This window comes from Notolepis coatsorum (assembly GCF_963971535.1).
Source record: "Notolepis coatsorum genome assembly, chromosome: 2".
Lineage (NCBI taxonomy): Eukaryota > Metazoa > Chordata > Actinopteri > Aulopiformes > Paralepididae > Notolepis > Notolepis coatsorum.
The window spans coordinates 85,297,537-85,312,946 of NC_140166.1; the positions used below are offsets into that span (position 1 = coordinate 85,297,537).

Genomic DNA, 15,410 nt, shown 5'->3' on the forward strand with positions numbered 1-15,410 from the left:
TCACAGCCACCTATAATAAAATAATTGATAATAGACAAGTATGTGTTGCTTAAGCTTTTAGCGATTGCATTGCAGTGTTTCCCACAGGATTTTCAGAGACTATGGGGGGTGAACCTCCGACCCTCTAGGGGGGTCGGAGGTTTTAAAGTTAAGGGGAATAGGCAAATATACTTTTTTTGTTGATTTTGAGATTTTGTTATATTTTGCTTCCTAAACATGTCTTCTATGAAACTAGTGACAATAAAACGTCAATAACACACATTTAGTTGTTTATTTTACTTCATTTTGCCTTATTGCATCCATAAATGTGCACATATTTAATGGGGAAGTGCCTCATTTGCATATATAAACATAAATTCTGAAAACTTGCAATATATTTTTTCTTAGTTTATATGTACATAACAAACTGGGAAAGTTTCATAGTGATATCTATTCAAATATTTTTTTATTTTCTATTAGGGGGTACTACACTGTACTACACTGTTTGTAGCCTGTGTGTAGTTCTGTTAAGTTCAATAACATCATTATTATTATTCAGTTCAAAACTGGGCAGATTAGGAACAACCTGTGATTATTTCTTGCGCAGGTTTATTTATAATTCTTTGCCATCTGGTATTTGTTTGGGTACTTGCACAACAGGATTCATATAGACTGCAAAAACTGAAATAAAGACATGTTATATTCCATTTCACAGTGTCTAATCTAGGGCTGGGCGATATGGCAAAAAATCATATCGCGATAACGATATGATAATGTTATCATATTTCTCTATATCGATAATTATCGAAATTGTTATAAGTTATATAAAAAAAGAAAAGATTTTTTTTTTTTTTTATATATTATATAAACAACAGATGTATGTTTATTTTGCAGCAATTCTTTGTCGTTGCCGCCATCTTTAGTGTTACATCCCCTCACACTCCAGTTCTCAGGCTGCAGCTGGTTTAAAAGCTAAAGTAAACCGGCTTCTCTGCTGGCTGTGGCTCGCTTTTTTGGTGGACAAACCACCGCACATGTGCACCGTGACTCGTGACTGGAGTCTAGCTCTGCTAGCACACATAGCCTACTGTGTACAGACTGTTTAAAACTGTATTTTAAATTAGAAAGCAAACAAAATAAATGGACAAGAGAAAAATAAATCTCAATTTGGTCAGTATTGTCATTAGAGCTGCCGCGGTATCGGTATTACCGCGGTATCGCTGTTACATCATGCCCACCGCAGCGTTGGGCTGAATACCGGCATCACCGCTGTTTTTTATTATATTATTATTATTATTACGCTCTCGTTGGGCTTGCGGCTCTGCAGATATACCCTACTTCTCTGTCGAGATTCCAAGCGACCCTATTGGGTACCAGAAAAGTCACATGAAACACTGCAGACCACTGATTGGTCAGAAGAGATACGCGTCACATGCTGGAGCATCTTGCAGTGCTTTTACTTCCTGAATCTCAGCCATGAGCCATTGATCAGAGCTCAGTCACAACACGGCTAATAGTACGTTAGCTCCCACCGGAGACCGGAGTGGATTACCGACGCCGTCGCTCCTCAGGGAACGAGGCATAATGATTTTACTGCAACGAAATGTTATAATAAAAGCCCTTCGTTCTATACACTTGTCTGATTGAAAACTTTATTAACAGACCGCAGAATGGGTACAACTCGGCACGCTCTGAGCAAAGAAAGGAACTTAGATATTAATTGAGTAACACTTGCCTTGCTATGGTCCGGTAAATACGAACGTGTAACTATACTAACGTTAATGCCACAAATCGAATGCCTTTGTAATCATAAGTAGTAACGTTATAATAATAAGAAGAAAGGGTCGGGGGGGTAACCGGCGGGCGCGCCGCTACCACCCCTGCTCGCGACACCGAGGGGAGACTTCGAATCCGTGTTTCACTTTTAATAACGAATGCGTGCATGCCGAATCCCAAACAATATTCATGCTGCAAAGTCATCCTCTAAAGATAGACATTTAGACTAGAGGCAGGCTATATGCTATAAAGAGTAGACTACAAAAAAAATGCATTCAAACTTTTTTTTTGTGTGTGTGTGCGGTAATAACCGCGGCGGTAGGAAATATTTTGCAAATTTGTGCGGTAAGGAAAACATCAATACCGCGGCAGCTCTAATTGTCATTTGGACAAGCAAAGCCATTACTTTAAGTTGCAGGCAAGAAAGACCAGTCTGTCCACTGTCTCTGGTTTTAAAACTGCCCTGTTGCAGGTCACACAAAAAAATATATAAAATATATATATATATACCGATATATATATATATAAAACGATTTTTCAATTTTTTAATTTTGATATTCGATATCGATTATTAAAATATATCGCGATATTTATCGTTATCGTTATATCGCCCAGCCCTATTCTCTCCTCTGATTCACAGGGCCACACTGTTTAACATGGCTGTTTCTCTCCTCCTCTGATTCACAGGGCCACACCGTTTAACATGGCTGTTTCTCTCCTCCTCTGATTCACAGGGCCACATCGTTTAACATGGCTGTTTCTCTCCTCCTCTGATTCACAGGGCCACACCCAGGTGAACTTTGTGTCAACGCTCCTGCGCGTCACCATGTCCGATCAGCTGGATCTGCCCGTCAGGCAAGCAGGTGAGCCCACGTTTGCCTCTTCACATGTGGTGGAAAACTGTTTAGTTTTAAAAGGATTGGGATTAAAGAGGAGCTGATACATTGGTATATTTGTACCGCATGACTACTGCAAAAGTGGGGTGAGGATGACTCGTCAAAAGATCGCAATAACAGGCTTCATTGTTGTGTATAAATTGCACTTATTTACCATTGCAAGCGCCGGGAATTCCAATCTGCAATGGTGACGAGTCGATTTCATTTTCGGGTTTTCTTACAATACCCCGCCCGCGGCAGCCTGTATTCATTTGTGTCTTGAAAATATGTCCACTTGATTGATTGTCTTCAGAGATGAGCATTCCAGATGTTTGGGACGCTACATCTTACAAGCTGTCCATAGCTTGTCGCATCTGCCACTGTGATGATTATCATTTGAAAATGTCCAATACCTATATCTGGGATACCGAAACAATACTTTTTTCCGATACTTTACTGAGTTATGTGCGTTGCTGTGTGGGCCAATTTTTCTTTTGTTACATTTTGGATGATTTTGGATTGTGGTTGAACTGAATAAATGTTGCATCTAGGAACAAACATGCTTATTGGCTCGCTGACACTGATCAACTACTTAAAGGAACACGCCAACATTATGGGAAATTCGCTTATCGTCTTCTCCAGAGAGAGACAAGAAGATAGATACCAGTTTCCTCTGTGCGTTCAGTAGAAAGCTATCTGGCTGCACGTTAGCCTAGCTTAGCAAATTAATGGAAGCAAACAGTACCGGTTAGCCTAGCTTAAACTTTGGGAGAGGTGTTGCCTAGACTAACCGGTACTGTCCGCTTCCATTCATTGTGCTAAGCTAGGCTAACGTGCTGCCAGATAGCTTTCAACTGAACGCACAGAGAGGAAACTGGTATCTTATCTTCTTGTCTCTCTCTGGAGCGAATACTGTATATGATTCCCATAATGTTGGCGTGTTCCTTTTTTAAGCAAACTTTATTCGGAACGTCAAATCGTTCGCCGAGGGTAGTGTCGCTAGCTCCCCGAAGCCAAGGCGAGACTTACTCGCAGCTGGCAAAAAATGTATCTAGGCGTCGGCCGGCGTTGACAACGCGCAGGTACGGCGGTCTGAGAAGAGAGTGGCACCGGCCCACTCAGAAGTACATCTCGGGTCTTGAGGTATCGACTGACTGCAATGTCATTCGATACCAGATTTCGATGCCGCAGCATTTTCCGATACTTTTGAAAGTATTGCATTTCGATACCCGGCCCTAGTGATGATCGGATGGTCCTTCGGTCTGAGAATAGTCTCAAGAACGAGGTGAAACCGGACCGGTTCGGGATACAAAGATCAGCGAAATCAAGCCTCCACCCCGAATGCTAAATGATTGGTCGGGAGTCGTCCAGGTGAAGGGTTGTGTTATGGTGCATAATTCTTGGCAAAATATTGCCGATGTTGTAGGACCATACAAAATAAACATCCATGCCTTTCACTTGCTTTGTAGGCCACTCAAAAACACATTTGAATATAATATCAAAAACAAAATGGGAATTTCCCATCAATTTATTTTTTACTGTATGAAAAATATTAGTTTTTTTGTATCTAACTAATATTTCCTAGCAAATATCCACAATTGTATTCATAGTATTCATGACCAATGATGAATCGACAGCTGTGGCACATGACCTGCGGCTGCGGCATTGACTATATTCACACGGTGGCCATTTTGCCCCTATGTCATGCTCAGGATGGGATTCCTTTCCACCCTGTTCCCACCTGGGTCTTAAATATTTATTTATTGAATGCTGTAAGCACGGTCCCAATTGAACTCTCATGCACCCGAAGAGTTGAATTTGAAAGCCTCGTTATTATCACATTACAGTATTTTGTCTTTGCTATTCGTGTTCTCAATCTTTGTCCCCCGGTGACCACCGTAGTGTGTCGTCTGGATGACACAGAGCAGCTAGTTAGTAAGCTAACCTGCAAACAGTCCGGTTTCTTAGCCTTTACTTAACCGTGGTTGTCCCATTTGAGATCCAGGATCTCTTTTGCAATCTCTTCTCTCCCAGTTTTCTTTCTTACCTCATTTGAACCATTTCTCTTGCCGTGCTTCCGTTTGGCCATTAATCTCCAGTATTTCAGATAGAGTCTCATTCGTCATAATAAAAGAGCGTCATTGCACCCGTCACTTCCCCGGTGATACTCATCACACTTCCCTATTCAGAATATACCAGGATTCATGTGGGCTAAATAATGTGTAGGGAACATCGCCAGGTAAACAACTGTCCAACTCCACCAACATTTGGACAAAAGACGAGCCACTTTTTACAGCTCATCTTCAGTCCAATCTGCAGGAGGGACGTTGATTTGATTCATTATGACAGCGGACTGTCCACTAGGCATTTACCTATTTATTTAAAAGCCACGTGTAAACTATGAAACGGTAAACCACAATAATAACACAGCTGGGGTCTAGAGGAATTTTAGCATAGAAATTGTCATTATACCGTGATGTAGACTAAACAAGCCCAGCCCAACCACAGAGGCCACAGTAAATAGCCCAGTACATTTTTTTTTTTTTTTAAACTTTATTTTTTAGCGTTTATCGCTTTTCTGGTCAAGCATGACCGACAGAAACAGGTTGAAATGGGATGTAGAGCAGGGGAAGACATTCTGAGAAATGACGGCGGGTCCGGGAATCGAACTCGTGTCCCCAGATCCGTGACGAGCACGGTTTTCTCCGACGCAGAAATAGCGCCGAGATATGCGGTGAGCTACGGGAGCTCCCTCCCAGTACACTATTATGAAAAATAGTAAGTAGTATGAATAATAGGTACGCTGACAGTTTAATTTCTGTAAGACTATTGTAATGATTTAATATCATTAAGGACAAATATATTTTTTCACATTAATAAAGATATTTGGACTGATCTTTAACTCAACCAGTTATTGTCATTTACCCCCCTTACTGATCATTTTTAACATTAGATTTTTATTTTAGTAGCAAAATTGGTTTAAGTTTAACGGTGGCATTCAAAGTTGGTCTTCCTGATACATGCAAGCACCCTGTATTGGTTGATATGAAATGTCATGACAATACTATGAATATATCAAATCAATATAGATGGAACTAAAAGCAAAGCAAATCTTTATATGAACAGGATTACATTCTTGCTTTCACCCTTTCACTACCACACTACAGAAGGTTAACTTTTCGCTACCACACTACAGATGGCTAACTGTCTAGTGGGTGTGAAAGGGTTAAGCCTTTGTCGTGTGGCAGTGAAAGGGTTAGCCATTTGTTAGTGTGGTAGTGAAAGGGTTAACCTTAACAAATAAGAGCATGCTTCCTGTCTCACATAAACAAATAAACCTTATTCTTGGAATTAGAAAAAGGTTAGGCATATCAATCTGTTCTACCAAAATAGATAATATGCCTGTTCTTTAGGGATGGGTACCTTTCACAATTGAACCGGTACCTGTGAATCGATACCGGTACCCAACGGTACCTTTTTTCGGTACTTTAGTCTCAAGAAATTTAATTTACCTACCTCAGTCGTAAAAAAGAAAATCCAAACTTCAAATAACTACAATTTCGACAGTTTTCGGCTTGTCATTGCTCCGACTGCTTTGTTGTTGAATCAAGTCAAATCCTAGGTAAGCATATATTGTGCGTGTGAACGTTGACATGAAAAGAAAAAAGTAAAAAAAAGAAATTAATAATTTTTTTTTATTTTTCTTTTATTTATTTTTCGGTTTCTCACTTGATTCGATACTCGGTAGTACCGACGTGTTTCGGTTCGGTACCTCAAAAGTATCGAATTCGGTACCCATCCCTACTGTTCTTATTGGAACAAAAACACTGAACGCTATTTGACCACACCACTGAATTATGCATTTAGCTGTTGTGTGGAATTCAGTCTGGGCTTAATCAGGGGCACTTGTGTCAATTCAGGGAGTTCTCATGACGCAATGCTACAGCTCGCTGGCCACGGTTGTCCTCTGATGTTAACCGCCTACAAGTTGATTACAATCACCTGTTTGCCGATCAAGATGTCTGTCATGGAAAACTATGACTAATGCTATGTTGGTAAAGGGCTTACATTGGTCGACGATGTCAGCTGACCCATATATGTATTGGGGATACCTAAGCGCACCTACTAGAGATCGTTCGGATTATTTAGTAATTTTAGTATAGGGGAATTATGTGACGGGATGGTTTCAGTCTGCAATATTGAATACAATAAACAGCTTATTGAATACAGTAAACATTGTACCAAGTTTATTTGTGCACACAGCCATATGTGATGAATGTTAAATGAATAGCCTAAACATAAAACTAATGTCATTTGTGATTTGATTTGGATGGATGGATGCAGTTGAATTTCCCCATTAATATCGATGCATAGTAGGGATGGAATTGGTTCATGTTCGGAACCATTCGTTTCGACTACCACAGTTCCGGGCACCTAGAGACCGCTCTGTTTACTTCGATACTGTGATACTGTGGATTGGAACCCTTTACTGTTGCTTAATAATACATCATTCATGGGGTGTGTATGGAGTGCTTTTTTAACTGGCCTTTGACTATTTCAGTTTACTGTCATACAACACTAAGAATATGGATTACTAAGTTCAGTTAATATTAGTAATTCATAGGGCTGTCTTAAATACTTCGAAGCTTCGTTCGATGGGCACGGGATTCGAACGGGGAAAAAAATGTGTCAACAAAAAAAATCTTAAAAAAAATTCATTTTTTTTATCCCACCTGCAAAATCTTGCGTAGGATGCAACGAACGTCATACGCCTCATTAACTCTGCCTCTCTTTGTTAACTACAACAAGCAACAAGTCAAATTCTGCCTTTGTCTCTAACACTTTCAGTGCCGGCCGTGTTTTCCTTTTTACCCTGTTGAATGCCACCATCCACGGCCAATGTTAACGTTAATATCGCCTAATCTATGTTTTAAATTATGGCTATGTGTCTAATCTGCCCGTCGCTTATCAAAGACTCATTTTCCAGTCAACATTGGCAAGGCAGATTGTATTTTTATCGCTTCATTTCCGTTTGATAGCATTTTGAAAATCACCCGTTTTCCGGGGGAAAACAACCCACGTTTCGCAATTATGCCACATCAATGTGGAACGCCCTACCCAAAGCTGTAAAGGAATGTGGATCACTACCCACTTTCAAAACCTCTCTCAAGGGACACCTACGGGAGACTGCAATTCAACACTGGCCCCTGTAAATATCCTAACCCAACCCCCTCCAATGTACAGTCATTTACCTAGTATGGTTTTGTCAATAGTCCAATGTACAATTTTGTTTGTTTGTACAGTGTCTCCCCCCCCCCCCCCCCCCTCAATGTACAGTTTTGCTTGTATATACAGTGTGCCCCCCCCCCCCAACCACCTCCAATGTAGATTACCCAGTATGGTTGTCAATATCCCAGTGTACCCAACCCCCCCCCACCCAACCTCCTCCAATGTACAGTTTCTACGTCAAATGTATATACTCCCTTTTCCTGACTCCTTCTGTATCACAAACAGTACTGTATTTGCAAATCTGGTATGTCATAAATGTATAGATGTAGCAGTACTGACTATCTGTATGCAGGGAGCGAAATTAACTTTTTGACTCACCGGCCAGTGGCGGGTAGATGGGAAGAGTCTACCCGCCAAGCATATTTCTTACCTGCCAATATATATTTTATATATACAATTTTTTTTAAAATAAAATATATATTATATAATCATACTTGTAGTTGTATTATCTGCGAGACATCGCCACCACGCAATAAGTCAAAATGCAAACAGCTCCACTGTCTGTTTTGGCTGTGTTGCTCTTCTAGAAAAATAATCCTTTCAGGGTTGCCTATTGAAATACTGTACACTTTCCTACTGTACACTTTCCTGATTAATTGAAATGGGGGACCCTGATGTAAACAAGACGAAAGTCTTTCTCTGGTCTGCATCCCCTTAACAATTGTGTGTATTGAGCTGTACTGTATTGTACCCATTCTGCAATCTGTTAATAAAGTTTTCAATCAATCAATCAATCACACCTCCAGTACAGAAACATTGTTTGAGTTTGCGTGTCAGGTAGACCATTGATTGACAGTCGAGTCTGCCAATTACATCACATCGCTTGCACTCCGGTGCTGCAGCTGGACCCATTGCCCACCTCTGCTGTTGATAACGCTAGCCAAGTTATTATACACACAGATACACAGTGGGCCAGTGACTTTGGTGTAGGGGTGTAACAATGCATCGATCCTAAGGGGGGAATTCAACTGCATCGATTTGAAAATGTTAGAATAGATTATCGCAATTTTAATGTGTACACGTTATGTTATTGTCATGTCCGTTACAGCCAACACACCGACATACGCTACTGCATCAACGTTATGATTAACAAAGCAAGGCATTCGTTTTGTTGCATTAACGTTATATTACTATTGCTATCGATAAATCTATGTGTTCTAAAATCTATTGCTATTGGTAAGAGAGACTATAATAAGTTGGTGTCTCGGAAAACGAGAGCCCTGATCGCGGAGTTTCAGGAAGTAAACAAGAAAAATGAGAGCTTCCGATTGGTCATTTGCTTTATTTCCCATGAAACCAGTCACTTCACTCTACTGTGATTGGACCGTTGGCTTGAGTGCAATGTGGGACTTGTAGTTTTTTAACGATCTCGCAGCGGAGGAAAAAAAATCTGTATTCGCACAGCGTGCGCGTAATTGATTTTTACCGTTCGCATACAAATATTTTTAGGGGCCTGCTTATGAACTACACGTCTACACGCCACACGGCGGGCAGCCCTCTAAGTGTCATGCGCCAAAGGTAAAAACAGACCGCCCCTGGCGGGCGGCGGGCTTTAGTTTCGGTCCCTGTCTGTATGTCATGTATGTCATGTATGTCCTGATGAATTGAAAATGGGGGACCCTGATGTAAACAAGACGAAAGTCTTTCTCTGGTCTGCATCCCCTTAACAATTGTGTGTATTGAGCTGTACTGTATTGTACCCATTCTGCAATCTGTTAATAAAGTTTTCAATCAATCAATCAATCAATGCCTATGATAATCTCCTTTTACTGGAATATTCCAGAACGTTGTCATTTGTCGGCCTATTTATGAATCGTTTTCAAATAAACGCTAGATGATCGATAATATGTGCGCGCACACACGCTCGTGCTGTGCGCTGATAATCGCTGCTGTTATTTCCTCATGGCTTTTACAGTCGAAACAGCCATATCACATATCGCATAAACGCTTATATATCCGTGAAAACGAGTCTGATTATCCTAACACTGATAACATAGATTCCTTACCTGAGGTCAGATGGTATCCAAATGGTTTATTCCAATTTCCGATCGCCATTCGAAAAAATCGATAAATGTATTGATCAACCGTGTATACAGTAGAACACATGATCCGCGCGGCTCAGAGGCTCCAGAATGAACTCTGGTAGACCCCGGCTGCATCAGTGAGAAGTAAAATGTGGAGTCAGAAATCCGTTCTCCCATTCACTTTCATTGAGTCCATTCCAAAAGGGTGATTTACCATCTGGGAGACGATAGGGGGCGATCCACTTTTTCTCCCATTTTCTATATTTTCTCCCATCCCAATTTTTGTATCATCCAATTCAACCCTCCCCTGTCACGAACGCTGTTTCTTGCCTCCCACAAGCCGGCTGCAATGTGGACTAAGTCATACATGGCACAAGTCCCCTCCGGTACTTGAGGTAACAGCAGTCGCATCTTTTCACCTGCGCAGCTCGATCTCTCAGTGGCGAGGTGTAACGCGTGGGAGGCTCACGCTGCCCCCGACACTTCCTGATTCTACTGCTCAGGCGCACCAACCGACCTGTAGGAGTCGCTGTCCACAATGCCCGATCCCCACCCATCAGTTTCCCACCCCCTAATACGGCCAATGTGTATTAGTATGAACGACCAGCTAAACTGAAAGCAATGCATTCGTGGCGAGCGCCTTGCCCACTACGCCACGTAGCCGCCTATATATATATATACATCTGAGCGCCGGCGGTCCCTGGATCTCCAACGGTAGGCTCGCGTGATGCAATATGATTTCACAATATGATTTCACAGAGAATACTCGTGACGTGGCATTCAACGGTCGGGTCGTAAACCCGAGAAAAGCCGTGAGTGGCGCTCAAAGTGTTAACTACATATAAATATTTATATAATTTGCTTTATAGACGGAAGGTTGCAACATAATTATGTAGTGTAATGTTGTTGGCTGTGTAACGGAGAGCAGCCGCCCAGGCAGCGCAGCTCCCGACTTATTATTCATTTAGTTAATTAATCCAATCCACTTTATTTATAGAGCACATTTAAAAACAACAAAGTTGACCAAAGTGCTCTCCAAGTCCCACAACATAAGATACCATTTTTTTTTTTTTTATTATAATTTTTTTTTATCGGCCCTGAAGCTTCGGCGGTCAAAAAAAGCTTGGAAGGTCTGCCCTAGTAATTCATGCCTGCTGCAATTAAATCCCAAACCAAGTGGGACCTTTTTAGTTTGTCCAGGCGAGGTGGTGAGTGCAGCCGTGTCGAGTCGGTTTGTCTCAGTGGACAAGACGAGCTATATCGCATAATATTCTCCAGTATTGTTTAGTCCTTTTCTGTCTCTGGGGTTCACTCGGGGGGTGTCCATGTTGCAAACTGGTGCCAGAGAGCAGATTATCTGAGTCTCGGAGTGACGAACGTCCGCTCTACTCCTGCCTGCTCTACTCCTATCCTGTCTGCTCTACTCCTGCTAGGGGTGGACAGTATAAACGGTATACGGTATAAACTATGAATTTGCGCTACGGTATGTATTTTGACTATACCTTGTGACCAGTAGACTAGAGCTAGTCACAGCAGTAGCAATGATGTTAACATTACTTGACTATTCACTCGACGTTTGCAGTGGTCGTTGCATAGTGTTTAATTGTACTGAGTTTTTCTCCACTTGCTCACGGACCTTGCCATATAGTTTTGGCATTTCAATTTGGCTAAGGAGGCTGAGAGTAGACTTGCTTTAGCACAGCAACGTGCTAATGTTAGCCGCTAAGATAACATTATAACGTGACTCTGCGGCACCAGTTCCATTAGTGAGGAAATGGGGGGGGGGGGGGGGGTATATTGACGAGGCTTGACAACAGAGGTTCAAAGATAACTTCACATTTATTTGGCTATTTGTTTCTTTATATCGCTTTATCCATCGGGGCTGCTCCCGTTTCCAACTCTGTGTTGACAATCCTGGTGTGACATCATCACCTACGGCATCTTAGGACGCTCAAACTCAAACCTATTACATCACGTGCTTTCTCTCTCTCTGTCTGTCTGTCTGTCTCTCTCTCTGTCTCTCTCTGTTGTCAAACATGTACACTAAAGTTAAGTTATGTTGGAGTTGTATTGTGTTTGAGGGAAAGAAACCTCCTGTAGTTTTTACTTTCACTTTGTGCCACTTGATTTGATTGTATTTCATGAAAAAAGTGTTTTTCAGAGATGGAAGTAACTTGAGAAAAGGTTTTGCATTTTTCTATTGTATGTTCTTAAAATACCTCTGTATGTGAAATATGTAGGGATGCACCGAATGGGAAATTCTTGGCCGAAACCGATACCGAAAATAGGAAACAGTTGGCCGAAAACCAAAGGCCGAAAATGATTCATAGAATAGAATTTTTTTTACCAATGTTGTTCAGCTACCTGATTATGGAAAAATATAAGATTATGGCTAAACTTAACTTAAATAATAAATAATCACTATTATGGGTCTTTTTGTATCACAAACAGTACTGTATTTGCAAATCTGGTATGTCATAAATGTATAGATGTAGTAGTACTGTCTATCTGTATGTCATGTATGTCATATATGTCCTGATGAATTTAAAAAGGGGGACCCTGATGTAAACAAGACTAAAGTCTTTCTCTGGTCTGCATCCCCTTAACAATTGTGTGTATTGAGCTGTACTGTATTGTACCCATTCTGCAATCTGTTAATAAAGTTTTCAATCAATCAATCAGAGAGAGATAGGGCCTAACAAAATTAATAGTTGGTTTCAGGTTGGTTGTCAGTTTGGCCATGGGTAGGTAGGGAATTTATTTTATTTTATTTTTTTATTTTATTCTTTCCCACGGCGACTATGGATAGGGAATTTCTTTATTTAATTAAAATGTTCACAACAACATGGATGCATGTACTCTGCCAGCATGTTTAATATCCATAATAATAAATGTTTGACTAAGATTTCTATGATTTTTTTTTTTTTTTTTTTTTTTTTTTTTTTTTTTTTTTATTAATATAAATATATATTTTTTTTTTAAAACTCATAAAATATATTGGGTCGCACCTAAATCGGCAGGGTCGGTCGGCAACCTGAAACCAACTATTAATTTTGTTAGGCCCAGAGAGAGAGAGAGAGAGAGGCGGACATCTGTGCTCTACTGAGCGCACCTTTCTAGTCCCCAGATGAGCGCGCTCTCTTGACTTTGGCACAGTAGACGCGCGACAGACAGCGTCAATGTGAGAAACACAATCCCTCCCCCTCTCGCTCTGAATAATATGCATATTAGATCACTCGGTGATTAACCGCGACGGGCATATAGTAAATAAGGATAAAGCATGTTAAAGACTCATTTATTGGACTCGTTGCGCGCATAGTTTACATAGAAACAGCGTGACTCCCGAGTCCCAAGAGGAGGACTGAAGAGCTCACAGCGCGCATGTAATGACTGAATCCGCGTTTTGATGACATCACAACAACACGCGTTAGGTTACAGGTTGTTTCGGTGATATATTTTCGGTGAAAAAACTATTTTCGGCCGAAAACCTTCGGTGGCCGAAATTTCGGTGCATCCCTAGAAACGGGGACCGAAACTAGAGAGCGCCACCCGCCATTGGCGCTCAGTTTTTACGTTTGACGCCTCCCACTGAGAGGTCTGACCGCCGTGTGGCGGGCAATCAAATAGTCATGTGAAAACCGAAAATCATGATCCAATTCTTTAGCGGAGTTCTCACTTGCTGTCTCAGCACAGACATGCAGCGCACCGCGCACTTCTGCTGCTGCTCCTACCCCTCCCAACCTGTTTCTGTATGCCTGCATGTAAACAGAGGCTATTGCCTCACCGTGACGTTAGTCTAGTCAGTGTGGGACCTTCGTGAGATAACGTTAGCTACCGTTACAAAATGACCCAGTCAACTATTCACTTAGTTTAATACATGAGGCATTGTGTAACGTTATCCAGCCGGCTAGCTACGGATAGCTCCCGACATCAACAAATCCTCCAGCAATAGTCCAGTGCATAATACCTCCGTTGGCTAGGTAGCTCACTAGTCACTACGAAATGTCGCAGTAAACTAAATAGTTCACTGAGGCGTTGTCCCAACGCCATCCAGCAGTAGCTACAGATAGCTCCTGAGTCCTGACATCAATGTCCTACAACAACATGCGTATTCGAGTCCCTGGCTTACATCGCATGAGTGAGGGCTGCTGAATAGGGTCCAGCTGTAGCTCAGGAGAATCCTTTTGCATGCTGAATGTAGCGTTTAGGGTTTAGCTGCAGCGCCGGAGAATCCTTGCTGGAGCTGGAGGCCACTCGAGTATACACACAGACAGTGGAGCTGTTTGCAGACAGCGAGGTGGCGATGTGTCGCAGATAACACAATCACAAGTATGGTTATATAATATATATATATTATTAAAAAATATATATATAAAATTATAATTAAAAAAAATTTATCAAAAAAAAGTTGGCAGGTAAGAAATATGCTTGGCGGGTAGATTCTTCCCATCTACCCGCCACTGGCCGGTGAGTCAAAAAGTTAATTTCGCTCCCTGCCTAGAAATATGTCCTAGTAATACAAGAGTACAGTAATAGCTGCCATACCAGTGTTTTACCCCTTCAGAAGCATTTATATAGACATTTTAAGATGAATGAATATATATACCGTTACCGTCTACGCTTCAAATTATACCGTGATATACATTTTAGACCATACCGTCCAGCCCTAACTCCTGCTACTGTCCACTCTACTCCTGCTACTGTCCCGTGTCGCTTCAGCGTAGGGCTGGGCGATATGACGATATTATATAAATATCGGGTACAGTTCATTAACGATAGACTTTTTCAACGTATCGTGGATATCGTGATGTTTTGCCCAAGAGGATTGTGTCGCGTCAATCTGTCCACACGTTACTCGTTCATATCTCAGCCCGTGCTGAGATATGCCCATTCCGCGGTCTGTTAATAAAGTTTTCAATCAGACAGATGTATGGAAAGGCTTTTATTATAACATTCGTTGTAGTAAAATCATTATGCCTCATTTAGTCATCCTGTGGAGCACTGGTCTCCTACTCGACGGCCGCGGGGAGCTAACGTTAGTAGCTTTGTTGATGTTCAGCACACAGGACATTCAGGAAGTCAAAAACTAATAGCGCTTGCCGATTGGTGCTAAGAACAGCAGGGCGGATGCAAGCGCTGTGACGTAATTGGCAGACTCGACTGTCAATCAAAATTATTATGTTTCCGTCAGAATGAACGAATGAAAACTTTATTAAAAGGTTGCAGAATGGGTACAATACAGTACAGGAGGATGACCAGAAAAAGACTTTCGGCTTTTTTACATAAGGGTCCTCCATTTTCAATTCATCAAAACATTTAGAGACATACATATATACAGTAGTTTCATAAAAATTGATTGATTGATTTAAAACTTTATTAACATATTGCAGAATGGGTACAGTACAGCTCAATACATACAATTGTTAAGGGGATGCAGACCAGAGAAAGACTTTAGTCTTGTTTACAT

The 15,410-nt window shown here is 41.3% G+C and overlaps 1 protein-coding gene across 1 annotated transcript in view; it reads left to right on the forward strand.

The window, feature by feature from the left end:
• ipo7 (importin 7) overlaps positions 1-15,410 on the forward strand; it is a 108,339-nt gene that overhangs the window by 44,217 nt on the left and 48,712 nt on the right. Inside the window, exon 2 of the mRNA XM_084308865.1 lies at positions 2,537-2,618. Coding sequence (XP_084164991.1) covers positions 2,537-2,618 — 82 coding nt within the window. The remainder of the gene's footprint in view (positions 1-2,536; positions 2,619-15,410) is intronic.